Source organism: Ambystoma mexicanum, chromosome 3p (assembly GCF_040938575.1).
Source record: "Ambystoma mexicanum isolate Mex_15411 chromosome 3p, UKY_AmexF1_1, whole genome shotgun sequence".
NCBI lineage: Eukaryota > Metazoa > Chordata > Amphibia > Caudata > Ambystomatidae > Ambystoma > Ambystoma mexicanum.
In genome coordinates, this window is record NC_090925.1 from 334,236,771 (window position 1) to 334,259,823 (window position 23,053).

Here is a 23,053-nt window from a genome sequence, read left to right on the forward strand (position 1 = left end):
GCCCACAAGATACATCTCACCTTCTAACATAGCTCGGCCACAGTACCCAACCGCTCCCTCAGACCCTACTACACCACACATCCCTGTCATCCATGTGCCCCCCTTCTCTGCAGCTAACTCCCCATCAGCTTTCACCCACACATACTTTTATACCACCCTATCCTCTTCCACCTGGAAGCTCCAACCCCCCTTACAGCTCCACCCTTTTCCCCCAGAATCTTCACAACATTTACAACCTAATTTCATCTCAAGGTCCCGATATCCTCTTCATCACCGAAACCTGGTTTCCACAAGCCTTCCGGCCCATTGCACAGGAAGCGTTGCCCCAGGCTACAATCTTATTGTGCTTAACAGAACCAGTAGGGCAGATGGCATTGCCATTCTGTACAAACGCTAGTTCTCCCTTTCACACCCAGAGAAACAAGCCTGCAACTCAGACTGCAAATCCCTCCTGGTAAAATGTCTGCTCACACACTCGCAGCTTCCTGCTCATATATAGAACCCCGGGCTGCAACAGACGCTTTGCAGAATCTCTTGCTGACTCCTTAGCAGCCATCTTGGTCCCTCACCCCGTCCTCACAATGCTAGGGGACTTTACTATCTGGTTCTACGTCCCACATAACCCCATAACACAATCCCTTCTGTACAAACTGGAAAACGTACATCTAACACAACTAGAATTGGGCCGTACCCACTTTGCAGGCCACACCCTAGACGCAATCTTCAGCTCTCCAGCAGCTTAAAGCCTAACGGCCAGAAATATGCAAGGCCAAAAAATCCTATTAGTGCAATAGAATCACCAGTGCTCCAAACGCCCATAGGGAGCTCCACAAGCTTATCGCCAAATTAAATGTCCCAGGATGCATGGCCTCCTTCCCCTCCCACACCCAAAACCTCTGTGACTCCCTGTCAAACCACTTCCACAACAAGGAGACATCATCATCGTCACTAAAATAGCACCTCTCACAGCCCCCTCCCCGGCATCCACGACCGGGATCTCAGATCCACTGTCCTCCCGCCTGCTCACTCTTCTCTTCCTTTTCTCCTCTCTCCCACCCTGAATTTCTAAAGCTACTATCCAACAGCCACCCATCAGGATCTTCGGGTAACCCTTGTCGTTCTATTCTTCTAAAGGAAATACTATCCTCAACCTGTGCCGGTGACATTGCAAGATCTATTGTTAACTAATTTCTCACCTCCGGCACCTTTCCAGCAGAATTCAAGACCTCATACTTCAAACCCCTTCTCAAAACCCCTCTCTCGACCCTCTTCTACAGACCAACTACAGGCCGATCTCAAACAACCAATTCATCAGCCAAACAGCCTACTCTCAACAATGCCATTTCAGAGAATAGAACCATCTCCTCGACCCCACCCAATCCGGTTTTAGACCTCTAAGAGGAACTGAATTGTGCCTAGTCTCCACCTGGGATGATCTTAAAAGAAACTCAGACTCAGAAGGTTGCATCGCAATAATTCTACTCAACCTCTCTGAAGCCTTCAACACCATTGGCCACCACACCCTGACGGACAGACGCCACTATCTTGGCACCAGGAACACAGGTTTGAAGAGGATATCCTCCTTTCGCTCCAACTGATCCCAAATAATACACATGCCTCCTTTCTCCTCGACTCCCTGCCCTGTTGCTCACCGAGTGCCACAGGGCACCTCACTTTCCCCACTGCTCTTTAACCTCTACCTGAGCCCCCTCCCTGCGCTCATCCGATCCGACAGCCTAGCTTGCTACAACTATGCGGTTGACGGCCAAATAGTCTTCAAGATACCAAAGGGCCCTTCCTCTGCTTCCCTCGAGCTCACATCATGTCTCACAGAAATCGGCCAGGATGATTACTAACAACCAACTTCTCAACCTAGGAAAAACCAAGATAATTATCTGCGGGAAGATTGTACCCCTCCCCATCCCACCCCGTGGCAGCCCTCTCTAGCACCCCTCCTCCTCCAGCACAGTAAGAAACCTTGAATGCACTGTAGACTCAGACCTGGCCCTAATACATCACATCAATTCAGTGACAAAAATCTGCTACCTAGACATACGCATTCTCTGATGCATATTCCCCATCCGGACCTTTCCTACAGAGGCGCCACGGTCACAGCTATGTCCCTCTTACGCTTAGACTATGCTAACGCCCTATACCTAGGGAACCCCGCATCACAACTTAGAAAACTCTGATGGGTACAAAACACTGCAGCAAGGCTCTTCCTTGCGTAGGCCCTAAAGAACAGATCACACCATCCCTCTGTGTCCTCCACTGACTGCCGATCTGGCGACAAACCACCTTCAAGGCAATGAGCACCCACTGAGTTTTCCACAACACAGGACCAGAATATCTGCAACAATAACTAACACCCTACAGGTCCACCAGAGACCTAAGGTCCAGCACAGCTCTCCTTGTCATCCCAGTCGCAAAATCGACCAGAATAAGGGGCTCTTCTTTCTCAGTCCAAGCTCCCACTCGCTGGAACTTGATTCCATTTCACATCCATCTCATAGAGGATTGCCTCACTTTCTGGAAGGCTCTCAAGACTGGACTCTTCCCTTCTGCATCCTGACTGTCCTAGTCCACCTCCTCAGTGAACTTTCACCCCTAGACAGGAAGGCGGGGGCACCTGATGAGTCACCTGATGAGACAAGCAGGTGGTACCTTGCCTGCACAGATAGGATTCCAGTCAGGCCATATGACATGCTTTGCAAGACCTTGTGGTAACTAGATATCAGCCTTGATTCAATGGTACATATAGCACTCCATCACAATGGAACACAGCTGTATCCCTCCCGGGACACAGCAACCCACCCGCAGACCTGCAACTATCACTACTCGACCTCACCCACCCAACCACTCATTACCACTTCCAATAGAATGCAACTGATTTCCACAAAAAGAAATTCGGTCCAGCAGTGTACCTAATCAGTCTCCTTGACTCTCCTACTCTCCTGATAGTCTGCGTAAGGAAGGCATGGTATCAACAGTAAGACAGACACAAGTGACCACATGTCCAGGGTGTTTATTAAACTTCAAAAAGGGTTTGAAGAACACCTATCTAATCCTAAATCTAAAGATGGGAGCAAGCTACGACCATCAAATAATAATAAAAAGGCAGTCCTAGTGGTGTCTTGTCAAAATAAAAGGGCCAATACTAATAAACCTATTGCCAATCCTTCTTTTTTTTTTAAACCTTTATTTTTTGCTGTCGAACACAGTCTAATTCACGCACATTAAATGTTTACATCTACAAACCTCACTGTACATCAGAATGTAAATTAACATTAGAACTGAGGTGTATATGAAAGCAAATATTCAGGCCATTTTGCAATTTCTGGTGCTATGTATAATTTACTCAATGTCTTCTTCCGACTCCACCCCATCAGTGTTCATATATTGTCTCAGGGGACCCCAAATGTCTTTCGGTGTGCAGGATGCAACTATCCCTCTTATGTAGGTTTCTTTGCGTTCCTGTACCCTTATAAGGTCCTTCAGCCACTCTTGTAATGTAGGAGTGGTTCTAGCTTTCCATGCCTTGAGAATGTTCCTCTTGGCCACTGCGTTAGATATTGCAAAGAGTCTGCGGGACCTGGTTGAGATTTTGCCCATGTCTCCCAATAGGTATTTCAATGGGGTGGCCGATATATGCCTGTCCAATATCTCACGATCTTGGCAACATCTTCCCAGACTTGTTTGACCTGTGGACACTGCCAGTACATGTGCATAGAGTTAGCCGCAGGGGCATTGAATTTGGGGCAACATATTTGCTTGGAAGTGTCGAATTTGCCCATTTTACTGGGCGTAATGTGCAAGTGGTTCAGGATTTTGAATTGTATTAGTCTAAGGCCGGAGTTCATGGAGATGGACTTAGTGTATTGGCAGTATCTGGCCCTTCGTGATTCCTGTATACTAATACCTAGGTCCCGTTCCCATTTCCCCTTCATTTTCTTCTTGTTTCTATGGGCTGCTATCGGGACCTAGCCTCTCCCTACCTACCTTCGTGCTGGCTAAAAATGCACACATGCATTTTAGAATCTTTCACATCTCACATCTCGTACCATGGTCCTCAGAAGGGTGTTCATCCCCCACAGAGCTTCAAGGCCATACCAATGGCAGTAGGCGCTGTACAAATGCTATATAACATAACATAAAGCAAGAACCAGGACCACATATTACCACCCAATGACTGCAGCAAGTAGGTTTAGACTGTCTTTTTTAAGATAAACCGTATTTATCAACATTCTCACTTCATAGCCATTCCATCCCTGATTTTTTTTGTGTTCTTCCAGTAGGACCCCCTCCAATCTCAAAGCAAACATTTTTGAAAAAAGTTTAAGATCAACTTTCAAAAGTGAAACTGGACTGTGATTCTTGCATCTGGTTGGGTCAATGCAAGGCTTCAGGAGAAGGGTTATTGAGGCATGTCCTTCTGAATAAATGTATTGACCGGGTTTGCCTCAGCCGGTGGGAGACATGGCAACTGAATGGCAGCAAGAAAGATATTCAGATAATTCTTAGATAAGGCAGTGTCCACCACACCTAGCGCTTTATAAAAATAATCTTCACATTTTGAGTAAATATCTAAATCATTGCCTCACCAGACAAGTTCACAATATGGCGTTATTAACCCGCTCCACAGGCTACATCGGAGGGGGTGGGTAAAGGCCCAGAACCCCGAGTGAATGGCCCAAGCAAAGTGAAAGCAGTTAACGAGGGTTGCAGGACTTTACCCCACCAACGCCGGTGTAGCCTGTGAACGGGTTATTAACGTGGGACTGTCTCCATGCCAGTAGACTGGTGGCCTTTTCCTCATGCTCCCAGTATGCCTGTCTTGTTCGGAACACCACATTTTCATCTTGTTTTACTAGAAAGGAGTTACATTTGTTTGTAGCTGTATTAAAAAAAAAAAAAGAAAATATGTTCATAATGCAGAGTGAAAGGGCCTTTTGTATATACCTATACGGAAGTGCAGGTGGTAAACGGAGCCTAGCCATGTAGTGACCATGGTTGCGTTCTCTGAAACTATTTGTCAAATCCATAGACATTTCTTTGTGAATGCCCACTAAAAATACAGAATCCATATAAGAAGGTACACTATTTTAACAAATCACCCTACTGTAGGCTGCACCATATCTGTCTGGGTTTTGTTCTCAGATTCTGCAACTCATTCCTTTTCCCCTGTCTTGCTCTCCCAGGTCAATGCTTCCCGATTCCGTGGATGATTTCAAGGTGAAGAACCCGGACTGCCGCAACCTCGAAGCCTTCTTCTACTCCTTTTACATCTTCTTCAATAAATTTGCTGGCGGCCTCTCACTGGGGATGTCGACACTCTCCTTACAGTAAGTCTCTGCCTCTGCCGACCCATGCCTATCAGTTTGTCCCTGCGGATCCTGGACTGCCGGCTATGGCAACCCCTCTGGCTCCTACAGCTGGATGCCGTACTCTATATCTCTGCCTTAAAGATGGCACCTCACATGCAGGGCGGGGCTGTTGTCTCCTAGTTATGAAACCAGTTGTCTCAAACTATGGGTCTGAGGCAACATTCCTGTAATTATTCAGTTTTTGGTTAACAGATTTTTCCTAAATTGTATAGCTTTTCGAGAACATGAATGCTGATCTGTTCTCTGATGGCGTCATCAGGGTCAGTGTATACAATGTACTCTGTTTCTCTATGCAAAGTAGGCCGGCATAGCTTGCTGTGAGACTGCCACTGGTTGGTGACAGCACTGAATCACTTTAACGTTGTACAACTTTGCTGTTCTTCGTGGATGAGCCTATCAGCTATTTTTAAAACCAGTGGACAGTTCGACAGGCAAACCATATTCCTATGGAAGAATATGTGTGATACAGGTGTGGCAATATGTGGTCATGGCTCTGCCAGGCGAGGATTTCCAGTGGCTGTTCATGTCAAGACCAGCTATGATCACTATGAATAGATGCATGTATATAGAGGTGAAGGCACATCTGGAGCGTTTGCTCAGGAAGGATCTTTAAATACCTAATTGTGGGCAACGCCATTGATAAGGTGACAGCGAATATGTTTGAATTATTGTGCCTCTTTGATTGGGGCTTGTTACCCCTACTCTTGCCCTGATTTCATATAATTGTGGACTAAAAAGATGCTGCTATAAGAGTGGGTGGAAGGAATCTATCCTGGAACCTGCAACCACGTTCAAGATTGCCTTCATAATGGAGATTTACTCTGTAGCGACCCATACTCACTACTACCAGGGTGAGGGCCCATTATCGCAACAGAACCAGCATTGATGTTTATCTTAATCTTTGTGCCCTGATGAAGCTTAGCTTGACCAAGTCACCATGCCGACCTAGATGCAGAAGAGGCTAGAACAGGCGAGCCTACGTACGAGCCAAAGACATGCACCAGCCCAAGATTCATTGAACCTTCGAACTGTACCACCTATTGATGGTGCCTGCACACTTAATAAGGAGCGTACCTTTACCTTTTCACTTTTGCTGTTGTTCACCTGCAATCCCTCTGCAATTGGAGTTGTGCACAGAATAGTCTCCAGTGTACTCCATCATCAGTGGTCCTCCTCTCTTGCCTCACCTACTCTCAATCACAGAGACATTACGAACAGCAGATCCCTAAGGCCACATGAACTCAGGGTCTTGCAAAACAAGATCAGTGCTGTCCATACATGCAGCCAAATTGTGTAGGCTTTTTTCAGTTATTTATGTATTGTGCATTTGTAAGGTGCTTATACATCAAATACATTGTGTTTCAAAGCACCCAAAATCCAGAAACCTCCAACCACAAGGATCCTAGCATTTGACAGCTTTTTTTGTGGAGACTATGACTGCAGCAGTCTCTTGACCCAAAGCCATTTTTAGTACAGCAGATTCTCACAGGGTACTGGTAGAAACCTAATTGCAAGGACCCTGGCAACGCAAAGCCTCATGATAAATAGGAATTGGTAGTAGATACTGTGAGAAACCTGAAGGTGTTTCCCTAACTAGTCCCCGGGGCTCTGTCATCCAGGTGGCCAGGACACGGCCATTGCTATTTGATCCAGTTCCCGGAGGTGCACCAGTGAGGGAGGATCACCTGGATGAGGGGTCTTTGGGGAGTGGAAGTGAGGCACCGACGGTTGAGATGCAGTATCCCCCTTGTTCCAACACCTTTTCCCCTTCCTACCACGTAGGATATTCTGAAACAATGCCCCTCCTCCCCCTTTTCTGACATGAACACTTTCGCAGACCACCGACAACTGACTAACACCCGAGCCGTTTACCTAACATGTCTCAATACAAAGGTCAGGCATAGTCATGCAATTGACCAGAATCACACACACCTGATGGCCCTTTCCTTTCCCCACAGGGATAAAAGGTGGAGCACGAGAGCACACTACGAGCAAGGCAGACCACACAACGAGACAGCTACCCAGGCATGGCAGTTCAAGAGGAGGAGAAAGGCATGGATATATAGAGAGGTTGACAAGGAGAGACACGACCTTGCCCTTTCCAACCCACGAAACCTCTGCAGAAGGAATCGTAAGACCACGGACAATAGCTCAAGTGTGTTGGAGCAGATGTCAACGGTAAATAAGCAGGATCAAGGGAGGCGCCTGCTACCGTGGTACCGGCCTTGACGCCAATATTTTGAAAAGCCAAGTGGTTCATCACAGCCAGTGAGTGAAGAGGGGAGAATCAATAAGAACCGAACTGTGTTGAACGAAAACCGCAAAATATAGCAACTTAAGGGAAATTCAAAGAACTGTTAAAATAAAGGGAAGACCATCTGCAGAGGGATCCGGCACCACATGGGTGCTTACTCGAGAGACTCCGGTCAGTCCTGCGTTTGTTGAAACTGATCATACCAGAAGGCTGCAAAGGAACGGTCAAAATATTCTTACACAGGTCTAGCCAAAGCCTCTGTACAGTCAAGTCTTTGACCGACAACCCAGTAAAAGCTACGGGAGACGAAACACATTTAGTGAGAAAGAAGACAGAACTGTATGTGTGACAAGAGTGAACCCGACAAAGGGACGTGTGAACAGTTAATTCTTTTAAAAGACAATAAGATTTGTGAATGGAGACGATAGAAGTGTACTGAATAGAAGCAAACAGTCGAGAAGTGGTCTAAGCCTAGCAGAGGGGGATCCTAGGGTGAAAAGTCATCATCCAAAGACTGGTGAATGTAAAAGGAGAAAGCGAGCGAACAAGAGCCATAGTGAACCCGGCTGAAAATCGAGAAGGGTCTGCACCCGGAAGAGGGGACACAGGTGTGAGCCATTATAACCCTAACTACTGTATGAAAGGAACTTTCGAGGGGATTGGGTCCTCCGACGTATTCCATATCTATGACATGTAATCACCACAGCTGTGCTGCTTCGGAAACTTTTTCCTGCGTCGATGACGTCGATGCGCCGTCGTCGAGGGCCTCCTCCGACATCCGACGTCATCCGATGTGATAAGTAGGACGCACGACGCCCGTAGCCTCAGTTCCGTTTTTTCCGCGAACGTGTTGCTTCGTGATTCTCGGTTCATGCCTCGACTCTTTGGAGTTCTGTTCTTCTCGGTTCTTCGAACCTGTTCGTTTTGTGCAAATCCTTCGTGTGAGGATGTCTTCTACTTCGTCTTCGACCCCGCGTCCGGGTTTCAAGAAGTGCGGGGAGTGTGGGTCCAAGATGTCGGTGACGGACTCGCACGACGCCTGCCTCTGGTGCCTCGGGGAGGCCCACGACACGGATGACTGTATCGACTGCCATTCGCTCACGTCCAAAGCCTTACGCGAACGTAAGAAGAAGTTGTCGGTAGGTCGGGTGTCCAAGCCCAGGAAGTCAAGGTCTGCGGGGCTTTCGACGGATGATTCGAGGGGTGACTCTCCGCGTCATCGTCGGAAGTCTCGTGGGTCTCCTTCTAGGAGTCGGTCTCGCCACTCCTCTGCCTCTTCGAGGCGTTCTCGGAAGCGCCGACACCGGTCGTCTTCCAGGTCCTCCTCGGAGGACTCTGCCCGGCACGTCGCTTACCCCACCAGCCGTGCGACGCCGGAGGAATGGGCTTCCTTCGGGAAGAAAATGCTGGCGATTCTTGAGTCGCAGGGTACTAAGCCGTCCGCGCCCCCGAGTGGGGTCGGTCGTGTGTGGTCGAGAGACCCCGCTCACATGAGTGGTCGGCACGAGTCGCGGGTGAGGTCCCGTTCGGACAAGGAGACTCGTTCTCGCCGTACCCGTTCCAGGTCCCGGTCCTCGACGCGTTCGAGACCGTGTGCTCCTGTGAAGTCTTCGAGGAAGACATCGACGTCTGAGGCGTCGAGGGCGTCGACAGGCTTTCTCGAGGCTCCGGCTTCGAGGAAGTCGTCGAGGCCGTCGACGCTCGGGTCGTCGAGGGACACGCTCGGGGCTCCGGCCTCGAGGGCTGTGTCGACGCCGCCGATTCTGGAGGCGCTGCATCTGACGTTGACGCCGATTTCCTCGACGTCGACGCCGATCCTCTCGGCGCCGGTGCCGGTTCTCTCGACGCTGGCGCCGATTCGCTCGACGCCATCGACGCCTTTCGTGACGGAGGTACCCCGGGGCACGGGTGGACCCCCTAGGAAGGCTCTGGTTAAGAGCAAGCACTCTAGGGTGCCTTCTTTTCGCCGCCTGGAGTATATTTCAGAGGCGGATGAGGATTCTGATGGCCTGGTTCCTAGTCAGGTTCCGGATGACATTGTCTCGGGCCATAGTCAGTTTGACGAGTTGAGACAGTCACTGCATGATGCCAGTGGTCTGGACACCTCTCCGGAGGTGGAGTTTTGTAGGCCTGAGCCTGGCTCTCATGCTGATTCCTTGTACCGGCGCCTTATGGCTAGGGTTTCGGAGTACTTGGGATGGTCTGCTCCCCCAGGGGAGTTTGTGCAGGATGATCTGACGGACATCCTTGATGTTGGTCCCCCAACTGACCCGGTTCTGCCGTTCCATATGGCTTTACAGAGAAGGGTGGTGGCGGCTTGGACTGCTCCGGAGAGTCTCCCGGCGGTGGGCAGATCCTTGTCGCGAAAATACCGTCCAGCCAGTGGCGACCCCTGCTACTTGACCAGGCACCCCACTCCGGAGAGTTTGGGGGTGCAGGCGGCCACGGCCCCGGCGAAGCAGGCGTCGTACCCTACCATCCCTCCTGATAGGGACGACAAACGTTTTGATGGCTGGGCGAAGAAAGTGTTTTCTTCTGGTGGTATGGCGCTTCAGGCGGCCAACTCCATTTGTGCCTTGTCGTGTTTCACGCACACTCTGTGGAACTGTGTTGCGTTAGCGGCTGAACATATTCCCGAAGGGGACGAACGGGATGGTTTCCTTGCTATGGTCCAGGATGGTAAGGATGCCATGTGTGAGTCCGTTCAGTCGGGTTTGGACTTAGCTGAATGCTTCAGTAGGTCCATGGCGGCGAGCACCGTGATACGCAGGTTTGCGTGGTTGCGGAAGTCGGGGTTTGCTCCTGATGTGCAGTCCCGGCTCCTCAACATGCCCTTTGACGGTGAACACCTTTTTGGCAGCAAGGCTGACGAGAGCCTTGAGAGGTTGCAGACCTCAAAAGCTGCAGCGAAGTCGTTGGGCGCTGCAGTTCGCCAACCTCCGCCTTTTCGTCCTAGGGGACAGCAGTGGAGGGGTGGTTCCTTTCGCTATTACTCATCCTTCAGTAAAGCGAGAGGAGCTGGCAGTCAAAGAGGCCAACGCAGGGGTACCAGAGGTGGACGACAGGGTACCCGTGGTGCCAAGGCCGCTCGGGCAGTTGCCTCTTTGCCCTCAGGTAACGCCGCAGCCGCTCCCACTCAGTCGTGAGGCCATGTCCCATGGTTCGCCAGTTGGGGGAAGGCTGGCGCAGCATCTTGTAGAGTGGCAAGCCATTACTTCAGATGTGTGGGTTCTGGAGATCATAACCCACGGCTACAGTTTCCCTTTCGGCACAGGCCTCGCGACAATCCACCGGGGAACCTCTCTTTGCAGAGTCCGGATCCGCTCCTTGCGCAGGAAATTCAAGCCCTGCTGGAGAAAGGCGCCATAGAACTGGTACCTGTGGCGGAGATGGTATTCCCCTTATTTTTTGATTTCGAAGAAAGACGGGGGATTGAGACCCATCATGGACTTGCGCGGTTTGAACTAACTCCTCAGGAAGGACAAGTTCAAGATGGTTACTCTCTCTCAAGTCCTCCAGGCCCTTCAGCTTCAGGACTGGTTGGTGTCATTCGACCTCAAGGATGCTTACTTCCATGTGCCGATCCATCCCCATGTGCCGATCCATCCCAAGCACAAGAAGTACCTGAGGTTCGCGGTTGGCGACTCGCACTTTCAGTTTCGGGTCCTGCCGTTCGGATTGACCTCCGCCCCGAGGGTTTTCACCAAGCTCATGGTGGTGGTGGCAGCGCATCTCAGGCAAGGGGGGATTCACGTCTACCCCTACCTGGACGATTGGTTGATCAGGGGGAGCTCTCCCGAGCAAGTCCTGGATCATCTATCGGTCACCTGTCGCTCCCTTCACAGGCTGGGCTTCTCCCTCAATTTAAGGAAGTCCCATTTGACGCCAACACAGCGGCTCCAGTACATCGGAGCAGTGCTCGACACTTCCCTGGGGCAGTGTTTTCCTCCCCAGGTGAGGGCTCTTCACATTCAGCAGATGGTGCACAAGTTTCAGCATGCCCAGACGCTCCCAGCGTTCGAGTTCTTGAGGTTGCTGGGCCTCATGGCATCCTGCATTCTTCTGGTGCCAGAGGCTCGCCTGCGGATGAGATCTTTGCAGTGGGCACTCAAGACGCAATGGTCGCAGTCCTCCGGCAGGATGTCGGACTCGATTCAGGTGCCGTCCTCGGTCACCCGGGACCTTCTGTGGTGGGCCGTCGAAGGCAACTTGATGAAGGGGGCTCCATTTTGGCTTCCCTGGCCGGAGGTGACGATCGTGACGGATGCATCCCTCACGGGATGGGGAGCTCATGCCAACGGACTGACAGTCAGCGGTCGTTGGTCTCCGTCGGAGTCCAGACTCCATATCAATCTGTTGGAGCTGAGGGCCGTCAGGCTAGCCCTGAAGGCTTTTCTGCCGTCTGTGCGAGGGAAGAATGTCCTGATCCTGAGGGGCAACACAGTGGCCATGCACTACCTCAACAAAAAGGGGGGGGCAGGGTCACTTCCTCTGTGCAGGGAGGCGATGCAGCTCGAGTTCTGGGCCATCCAGCAGGAAGTTTCGATCTCGGCAGTTCATCTGGCCGGAGCCGAAAACTTGACGGCGGACGCTCTGAGCAGGCAGAGCGCGATCTCTCACGAGTGGGAGTTGGCTCAGGAGATTCTCCTGGAGATCTTCGCCCTTTGGGGGACCCCTCAAGTGGATCTCTTCGCCTCCAGTGTCAACCGGAAGTGCGAAAGGTTTTGCTCGTGGGAATTTCCTCCAAAAGGAGCCTTAGGAGACGCGTTCGTGGAGTGGTCATTCCCGCTGCTGTACGCGTTTCCTCCAGTCCCCGTCATCCCGCATGTGCTGCGGAGGTTACGGAAGTTCGGTTCCCGGATGATCCCCATTGCCCCGGCGTGGGCTCGGAGGACGTGGTACCCGGACCTTCTCGACTTATCCATCTGCCCTCCATGTCGTCTTCCCTACCGAGACGATCTGCTCTCACGGGAGGGGGGTCAGGTTCTCCATCCAGAGGTCAGATCCCTCAACCTTCACGCTTGGCTTCTGAAAGGTTGAGGTATAAGGATTGGGACCTCCCTGAGGACGTGATGGAGGTGTTGCTTTCGGCCCGAAGGCCAGCAACAAAGTCTCTGTACCGTTGCCGTTGGCGTAAGTTCTGCGACTGGTGCAGAGTTCAGAATGTGGATCCTTTTGCATGTGACATCCCCATGGTTCTGTCCTTTTTACTTTCTTTGGCCCACAGGGGCTTGCAAGTGGGTACCGTTAAAGGTTACCTGGCGGCGCTGTCCATCTTTAAGCGCTCGTCTGAAGAGTGTTCTTACTTTAAAATCCCTTTGATTTCACAGTTCCTGAAAGGGCTCACTAATGTGTTCCCTCCGTCACCTTTCCTGGTGCCCGGTTGGGATTTAAACCTTGTTCTTAAGTTTCTTATGGGTGCTCCGTTTGAGCCTTTACATTCTTGCCCTTTGAGGCTGTTAACTCTGAAAACTGTGTTTTTAGTTGCGGTTACTTCCGCTCGCAGAGTGAGTGAGTTACAGGCACTTTCAGTTAAGCCTCCCTTCACTGTATTTCACAAGGACAGGGTTGTCCTTAGAGTTCGTCCTTCTTTTCTTCCGAAGGTAGTGACGGAATTTCATTTGGCCCAGAAGGTTGTTCTTCCAGCATTCTATCCTCCTCCGCATCCTGGTAAGGAAGAGGAGAGGCTCCATAGGCTTGATCCTAGGAGAGCTTTAAGCTTTTATGTTTCACGCATGTCCCGGGTCAGAGTGGAAGATCAACTCTTTATTGGTTACGCTGGAAAGCGTTTGGGGCAGGCTGTGACGAAACAGACTTTGTCTCGCTGGATTATTTTGGCCATCTCGGAGTGCTACCGCTTGGCGGGTAAGGACCCACCGGCTGGCTTGCGGGCCCATTCTACCAGGGGTATGGCTGCGTCTACTGCCCTGCAGAGGGGTGTTCCTATTCGCAACATCTGTGATGCAGCCACCTGGGCTTCAGTACATACATTTGTACGTCACTATTCCCTCGATTCCATCCGAGCACAGGATCTGGCCTTTGGCAAGGCGGTCCTTTGCTCTGCTATTTGATTGGCTATTCTAAATCTTGATTCTAAATTCTTTCCCTCCTCCTTGCTCTGGTACTGCTTTGGGAGTCTGTCATAGATATGGAATACGTCGGAGGACCCAATCCCCTCGAAGAACAAGTTACTTTCTTACCTGGTAACGTTCTTTCGATAGGATGGTCCGACGACGTATTCCATATCGCTCCCGCCCTGCCTTCCCCGCTGCAGAATTTCTTTTGCGATTGCAGCTTACGTTCCGCAAGGCTTTGTGTCTGACTGGCAGTTGACTAGTGTCACACGTACTGGGGGAAAAAACTACAACTGAGGCTACGGGCGTCGTGCGTCCTACTTATCACATCGGATGACGTCGGAGGAGGCCCTCGACGACGGCGCATCGACGTCATCGACGCAGGACGCAGACGCCGAAAAAAGTTTCCGAAGCAGCACAGCTGTGGTGATTACATGTCATAGATATGGAATACGTCGTCGGACCATCCCATCGAAAGAATGTTACCAGGTAAGAAAGTAACTTGTTCTTCTGGGTCATTTTCCAAACCCTCGAAGGCAAGAGACTTTTGCATGAAAAGAGACATGGCCATTACGGTTTTTGAAAGTTGAGAACGGAACTGTTGTCTGGTGCTGGGGAAGCTCAAGAAGTGTGCTGTGCTCAAACGTCCCACCATATCCCGTGTTCAAAACGTGGGGAAGGGAGACCCTGACTACTGCATCCGGACATATTATTTGTGAACACTTTTTTCTTTCTTATGAATCCTATCCCACACACTTTTGTACGTAATTGTACGGTTTGGCAATAGTTTTTTTTTTAGTATAGGCCCTTTGATTTGACAAGATGCCAAAAGGACTGCTTCATTTTTCATTTGATGGTCGAAGCTTGCTCCCATCTTAGATTTAGTTTTAAATTAGGCATTTATCTCAGACTTTTGAAGTTTAATAAACACCTTTGAACTGTGATCCCTTGTATCTGTCTTTACTGTTGCCACCATGAGTACCTTACAGTACCCTCTCGTCCCTGTAGCTTTCTAATATTATTTTTTTTTGTCTCTACATTTTTTCTATATCATTTCTCTTATTTTTTTATTTTTATAATGTTTTGTCTTGTATGCATTTTTTGTTTTATATTTGACGGATAATGCTTAGCCTTGAAAAGGATCAAAAGTGGTTGAAACACGCGTCGGCTAAGGCAAGACTTTGGATTTAGGGCTAGAAATTTAGGATTTATGCATATTAAATATGGAAACAATGATGGGACAAGTGCAGTCTGGATTGTGTATTTTGTAAAGAACAGTATAAATGCAACCAGCCCCGGCACGAGTGTAGGTTGCAGGAGTAAGGGGCTCGCTTTCAGAGAAGGCTGGAAAGTGAAGTGTGTTAGAGGGAGAAGAGACTTGAAAGACAGAGGAGAATGATGAAGAGATGGCAGTAGTGGCGAGGAGGGGGTGGCTGTATCAGGACGTGTTTTCTATCTGTAATAAGGAGTTGGATATAGGAGGGGGTTATAGTATTTGTAAGGAAGTGGTAATTGTAGGAGGTGGTAACATCAGTAGAGAGGGGTGGTGACATTATTAGTAAGAGGTATATGTGATTACATCAGGAAGTGATAAGATCAGAAGGGAAGTAGGAGGTGAGATCTGGAGGAAGAAGATGGTGAGATCAGAAGAGAAGTAGGTAGTGATAGAAGCAGGAGTAGAGAAGCTGGAGACATTTACTAAATGGTGCAAGTGGTTATAGTATGAGGTGGTTGAACCACATATTTGGAAATATTGTTTAAAGTAGTGGGTTGTGATGTCGGAGGCGGAGCAGAGTTGGTCACAATAAGAGATGGTGGTAGCCATGATGGGTAGGAGTGAGTTGGATCACAAAATGATTGTGACAGAGTGGTTTCAAAAAGACCAGGTAAAAGTTTACCAGAGATGGAGAAAGAAGCTGCAGGACCTTGAGATAAGGGGCAACAAGTTTGCAGTATTATGGAGAGAGATGGAAGAGGGGGAAGCCAGTAGGACGTAACATCAAAAGATGGGGGGGGGGGGTATGACGTGTAGGAGCACAACTTGAGACTTTTCCGGACACATCTTGGATGCACTCATTTCGGCAGACATCCCTATCTTTAATCTTCCCACTACATCTTTCTCCTGGTGCGACCATGCTCTCTTCGTCTCTCACCTGGAGCTCCTGGGCTCCCTTGCTCCCTGGCCACTGCCTGCACTGCCAGTCTGCTCTGTCATTCAACCGATGAAGCGAGTGTCAGTCGCTGCTTTTGCTGCCACTTTCATCCTGCTTCCACCTCTGCTATTGAATCTCCCACCGACAAAGCCCTTGCTAGCCTTCACCTCTTCATCTCCAATACCCTTAACACCTTTGCCCCTGTCATGAGGATCCACATGAAGTCTGCCTCCAAGCGCAACAACTGGTATGATTCTGACCTAGCCTCTCTGAAACGCAAGTGCAGAGTTGCTGAATGGAAGTGGCAGGCTTCAAGCATATCACTGACAAACTGGCTTGTCGCCTGCTCCAAAGGCAGTACCGTATCTCCATCCGCTCCAAGAAGATGGCCCATATCCAAGCTCGCATCTCTGGGACCACCAACAATACGGCTGAATTGTTCAAAATCTGTAAGGAACTCACCAATCCCATTGCAGTTTCCACTTCTCTTCCATCCCAGGCCCTCTGTACTGCACTGGCCTCCCGGTTCACAACCAAAACCCAGGACATCTTGTCCTCACTCTCCTCTACCCCCCTCCATACTCTCCCCAATTGCTCTAAGGCCTCCTTTGTCCCCTCCCCACCTCCCCCATATTATCCTCCTCCTCGCCCATAGCACCGGATGAAGTCTCTAAAGATGTCCACTCTATAAAAGCCTCCTCCAAACAGATGCTCCCCTGCTCCTCCAGAAATATCAAGGAAAACATTTCCTCGCTACTGCCTTGCCTGATTTCTGCAACTACTCATTTGCCACTGGCTCCTTCCCACTATCCCTCCAGCACTCCCTTGTGTGCAATCTCCTTAAAAAAGCCATCTGCCGGGGGCGTGGCTAGCCGAGGACCCGAGCGGATGGCTCCTCGGTGTGCTCTGTGACTTCTATCAGCCCCGGAACTCCTACCCCTTAAATAATGTGTCATTTGACAAGGCAAATCAATATATAGGGCGCGGAACCCCATGGGCACCTGAGGTCGGGGGGTCGGACGGTCTCAGACGATATTTTTTAAACTACAAGCAAATCAAGGTGAGACCCAGTAACAGTGCACACCTAAGATGGCGGCATCCGCGGACTCCGTATGATGAGGAAGGCTGTGGAGTTCCTTGAACGCGGGACCCAGAGCACCCGGCTAACCTGTAATCACTCCTGGGCTCTGTTGGAAAGCCGGCGGTTCGATGCGGACGAGGGGGGGGAAGTCCTCCCTCGCCCTCCTAACGCATACTAAGGACTGTAGACCCGATCCGCGGTGGAGGAGGAGGCATATACCTGGGCCGGAGGCGCGGCTCGGCTGATGCTGCTGTGATCGTTGAATTTCCCCCCCCCAGCAGGAACATAGGGCAGGGGATCCCGCGCACCAGCGATCCAACACTAATCGGAGGTGAGGGGCCACCCAACACTAATCGGAGGTGAGGGGCCGGCGGGGGACGAAATTGAAGGTGACAGCAGATGCCTGCACCGGAAGGTGGCTGGGGGGGGGGCGGCGACTCCCACGGAGTCCGGTTGAAGGTATACAATTGCAAGTGACGATACGGAACTCCACAAGATCCTGTATGCATGTGGGCGCTTTCCAGTCTATATCAAGGTCCCGGCGGTCAGAGACGGCCATGAAAGTGGGGGCCCGTTGAATCTCCCTCTTTCTCCGGACACATGTTGGAGGCCACAGACCAGCAAGAAGAGGCAGCATACCCCAAGGTCTGAAATACAGATAGGCGGGATCCGCTGCGTCTCCGGGACCCCGCGATAAGAAGAATCACGAGGCGGAGGATCCTGCATGCCCCACGTAGACAGACATCAACAGAGGTGAGCAGGCTGGCTGGGGGTAAGTTACCCGTGACGACGGGCGTCTATGCTGGAAGGTGGTGGTGGCCCCCCCGCGCCTCCACTCCCGGGCTCCTGGAGACATTTGCGGTCAGGGCGGGGATCTTTCTAAAAGACTGCTCAATGAGCTCCATTAACCGCAACCTCACTTGGACTAACCTAGTGGCGCACAGTTAAATAACGCTATAAATGTTTTAAAGGAACCTCGATAAAGGGGATGAAGCACAAAGTGAGGCACTGGCTACACCAAATACAATGAAAGGGAACGTGAGCCGGCTGGTGGAGGGAGAAATTAAGGCTACAGTGTGCGCGGCCCGGCCTTTGAAACAGTGTGGGGGGTTCATAAACCGTCCATGCACGCCCCGGGCATCTCCAAACACAACAAAGAAACCCTTATGAAATGGCTTGTGTGCGGATCTCTCTGAGAGTGCCCAGCTAAATCATATCAAATGTTGGGCGCTAGCCTGCACAGACGAAAGGGAGGACATCAAACTGCAATATAGCCCCTTGAACCGGAGGGGATCTGGGACACGTTGGGGGCATGTGAAGTCAGCATTACCCGCTTGAGCCTGTAAGAAACCAGCTAAAAACCTAACCCATGGTGTGAACGTTGCGCAGAAGATAGGAATATACTTGGCTCATATGAGGTTCCAAAAAGGCGAGAGGCCAAACACTCACTTGAGGACCACAAGAAACAAACAATAATAATCTCATCTCACCAGACCTAACCTAGTTCCGCAATCAGAATAGCACGCATAACCCAAGATGTCCAAACAAACAACAAAGGCTAAAAGTCAAGGCTCTGGTGATATTAAAGCCATGTTACTGACGGCAGACGCCCAGAAACGAAACCAAGTGCAAGCAGTGTTCCAAATGCACAACGCCCCTCCTGAAGGGACAATGACCTCTGAGGATCCGCCTATTCGGAAATCGGACTTGCTAGAAATGCTGTTAGAACTCAAAAAAGACACAAAAGAAAGTGCAACTAATCTAGCTAAGTCCATCACAGACCTCAATAAAGGAGTCTTGGCAGTGGGAAAAAGAATTGACGAGGTTGAAACAGTGATAAATGAACAAAGCCACAACCATGATATTTTGGCGAGTAGAGTCTTGGAGCTGGAACAACGTATGGAACGGGTACAGGACAAGCAGGAAGAGGCGGAGAATAGGTCCAGACGAAACAATCTACGTATACGAGGAATTCCGAAATCAATACTAGACTTTGACCTACAACAATATGTGATTGAGTTGTTCCGCCACATCCTGAATGCAGAAGAGAACAAAAAAATAGTGCTACACCGGACACATAGGGTCTACTCAACTTACCAACTCACCAGGAACTTGACCCCCGATGTGTTAACCCGGATACATCTGTACTGAAGAGGATATTATGCAGGCAGCCCGAAAGAAGGAGCCCATCATGTTCCGCTCAACCCCAATTCAGCTGTTTCAAGAACCTATCGCAGGCAACGCTTGCCAGGAGGAAAAAACTGAGGGTGATCACAGTTTGGTTGAGAACCAAGGACGTGCGATACCGATGGGGGCATCCGACGTGTCTCCGGTTCGAATGGAAAGGCAAGTGCTTCTCAGTCTCCAAGGAGGAAGATGTGATGGATCTCATGCAAGAAGATGACGGGGGCAATCTCACCGACACCGAAGAATCCCCGTCTCGGAATGAGGAGATAGAAGGCGGATCTGGGGCAAGCCAAAAGAAACTGGGCCGCTCATGTCTGCGAGGACGCAACAAAGAGCCTACATTTCTGGAGCCCACCTGAGCGATCGTCAGATACATGAGGAATGGGATCTACCGCCTTAAGGTTTAAAACAAGACATCAATATTGAGATGAAAGTGTCTCATACCTGGAATTGCCTACACTTAGTATGACATTACGAGCAGCAAGGATATTACACCGTGAGCGATATGGAAAGGAAAGGAGAGGAGGGGGAAAGGGGAAAAGAAGAAGTCCGGAACCCAAATTTCCCGGGTAGGTAAAACCCGGTGATTTACTGTGAATACACTATGTTGCTAAAGTTGTTTGAAACTTTTAGTTTGAAAGTTGGGGGGGGGGGATTTCATTTTTCTATCTTTTGGTGAAGAAGTATGCAACATATATGCAACATCTACAATATCTCTAAACTGGATCATAATGAAAGGATGCTATGGCTGAAATATAATAATGGCTGAGTTAACATTTGTCTCACTGAATGTGCAGGGGCTTAATTCCCCAGTTAAGCGGAAATCCATGCTGACCAGGCTGTCTGATATGCATGCATCGGTGGTATGGCTGCAAGAGACACATTTACTCCCATAGGATGAGCTGAGGCTGAAACATAGAGCCTTCCCTATACAATATTTGGCATCTAGCGGGACCAAAAAACAGGGAGTGGGCATTCTAATAGGGAAAAACATCAACTTCGAGAAACGATTTGTAAAAAAAGATCCGGAAGGTCGTTGCCTGATTCTAGGAGGGAAACTGATGGGCCAACTTGTGACCTTGATTTCACTTTACGCCCCTAACTTGAAGCAGAACCACTTTCTACTGAATTTGTTACCCAAAATTGTGCAATGGGGAATAGGGAAAATTCTCCTTGGAGGCGATTTTAATGGAGTGATGGATGCAACAATGGATAAAACACTCCCAGCCACCTCCAACGACCACGCATTTAGACAAGCTCTGGCAACATTTTTAAGGGAACTGCATCTTCTAGAGTCCTGGCGCTTCTTTAACCCACGAAATAAAACATATACTCACTACTCAGCAGTACACAGGGGGTATTCCCGCATCGATATGATACTCCTCTCTGAAAAAGTCGTCCCACACGTCACAGGTTTAGAAATTGGGGTACACTGCTTCTCAGACCATGCTCTGGTACTTCTAAAAATAGAACTAACCTGCCCACAACAACAATCCTGCAGGCCCTGGCGACTGAATGAAGTAATGCTGAAAGACCAAGTGGTCCGGATGAGCATTGAACAAACCCTACAGAACTACCTCTGGGAAAATAGGACTCCGGGGATAGATTGGTCAACTATCTGGGACGCTAGTAAAGCTGTGGTACGGGGTGAATTTATTGCGCAAACATCAAATTATATCAAAAGTAGGGAGCGGGTGAGATGTAATATGGAAGCCAATATACAAAAAGCGGAAGAAGTATATAAAGACAAAGGTTCACAGAAAGCTTGGCGGGAACTTACAAAGACCAGAACCAGAGACGTCGCTGGGGGGGGCTAAGGGGGCTATAGCCCTTGGTCTTTTGGTTGTAGCTCTGGATATAATCTCAGGAGCTACAGCCAAAAGGCTAGCTAGCCCCCAGTTCCAACATTTCCGACATCAGCGTAGCCCCAGGTCTTTTCCAGACCTAGCAACACCCCTGGCCAGAGCTATCCTAGAAACACACCTAGCAGATGATGCAGCACAGCTTCTAGTACAACCAAAACAATTTTACTACATACGCGGATGCAAAGCTAATCTATTTCTGGCTGCTAAATTGAGGCACCAGAAACTCTGGAATCGAATAACCTAACTTCGTAATGACAAAGGGGAAGTAAAGAGGGGAGAGAAAGAGATAGAAGAGGTGCTGATCTCATACTATACCAATAATCTAAAAAAGGAAGACCTAGATAGGGAGGAGCAGATTATGTTTTTAAATCAGATACATCAGATACATCTGCCACATCTGCCACAAAAGGCAACGACTGGAGATCCCCATAACAGAAGCGGAAGTAGGGGAAACTATAGGAGCATTAAAAGGACACAAAACTCTGGGCCCGGATGGGCTAAGTAATGCATACTATAAAACCTTTAGTACCATCCTAACAGGCCCTCCTAACCTGTCTATTTAACTTCATTAGAGATAAGGGATGTACATCTGGGGATATGGGCCCAGCAACCACGATATTACTGTTGAAGCCAGATAGTGACCCACTAGATTGTGCAAGCTATCGGCCGACCTTTTTACTAAATGGAGATGCAAAGCTTTACTCTATGGTACTGGCCCTGAGACTAGCATTAATACTTCCCGAAATAATCCACTCTGATCAAGCGGGTTTTGTGAAGGGGCGGCACACGTACGATAATATTCGTAGAGCTATAGATACGATAAACTGGGGACAAAGGATGGGCCAGAAATTCTCGGTAGCAGCCCTAGATGCCTACAGAGCATTTGATAGTTTACACTGGGGCTTCCCACGCTTAATCCTTGAAAGATTTGGGTGCGGTCCAATATTCACACGCATGTTAATGACCAACTTCGCAAATCCATAATGGTTAATGGAAGGCTCACAGGGAATATCCCCATTCAGAGAGGCACAAGACAGGGGTGCCCACTGTCACCCCTCATCTTTGCCATGGCCATGGCGCCGTTCGCATGCAGGGTCCGTAATCATCCAGGAATTCAAGGGGGTTGAAGGAGGCACTGCAGGCCCGCAGAAAGTAGCTCTCTATGTGGATGATATTCTCCTATTCCTTAAGAATACTGCAAACTCTCTACCAGCAGCGATACAATTATTGAGAGATTTCGCTGGGGTCTCGGGATTTCACATTAATTATCCCAAATCCAAAGTTCTCAACATTACAGAAACACCGGAGCAAATCCCGATTTGGGAGAATCAATACCCTCTGAAGTGGGAATATAAGACAGTAAAATACCTCGGGATACATTTAACCTCCAAGTATGATAGGTTATACAGAGCTAACATCCCGGGCCTCCTGAAATCACTAGTAAAGGAATTAAAACGTTGGCAACTGCAGGAGCTGTCTTGGTTGGCATGCATTACATCGGTCAAAATTACCCTGCTCCCCAAATTCCTATATGTAGTCGGCGCCCTTCCAATAAGAATCCCAAGCCCGGCTATCCAAACATTGCAGAAAGAAGTGATGAATTTTATTTGGAAAGGGAAAAAAACGAGAGTCCCCAAAAGAGTGTTATACAGAGCACAGGTCTGGGGGGTTTGGGAGTACCGGATTTTCATAGGTACCTATGGGCAGCACAGGTAGCCCCTATGCTGCAATGGACAGCTGGGGAAACTCCAAATGAATGGGTCACTCTTGAAGGTTTGGCGACCAAAATACCCCTAAGGATCCTTTGCTTCCTGGCTGCACCACATAGGGAGAAAGGGGGCCCGCTATTGGAATCCACTAGAACTACTTTGTGGTACTGGGATAAGATCTTGAGAAACCGGAAGATCAAGGGTGGGAGGGACCTTTCACACCAATAGCTTACAATCCAGAATTTTCCCTTGGAACACATGCTAACTTTTGGACAAACTGGGTGGGCAGGGAAAACAACATGGCCCTAAGAGATCTTTACGTAGATGGGACATCTGTCGTTTTAGG

At 49.4% G+C, this 23,053-nt stretch overlaps 1 protein-coding gene across 2 annotated transcripts in view; it reads left to right on the forward strand.

Moving 5' to 3' along the window:
- LOC138580398 (sodium-dependent lysophosphatidylcholine symporter 1-like) overlaps positions 1–23,053 on the forward strand; it is a 586,401-nt gene that overhangs the window by 416,806 nt on the left and 146,542 nt on the right. For both annotated transcript variants that reach the window (XM_069650918.1, XM_069650917.1), the window contains exon 12: positions 5,199–5,342. In XM_069650918.1, the coding sequence (XP_069507019.1) occupies positions 5,199–5,342 (144 nt within the window). The remainder of the gene's footprint in view (positions 1–5,198; positions 5,343–23,053) is intronic.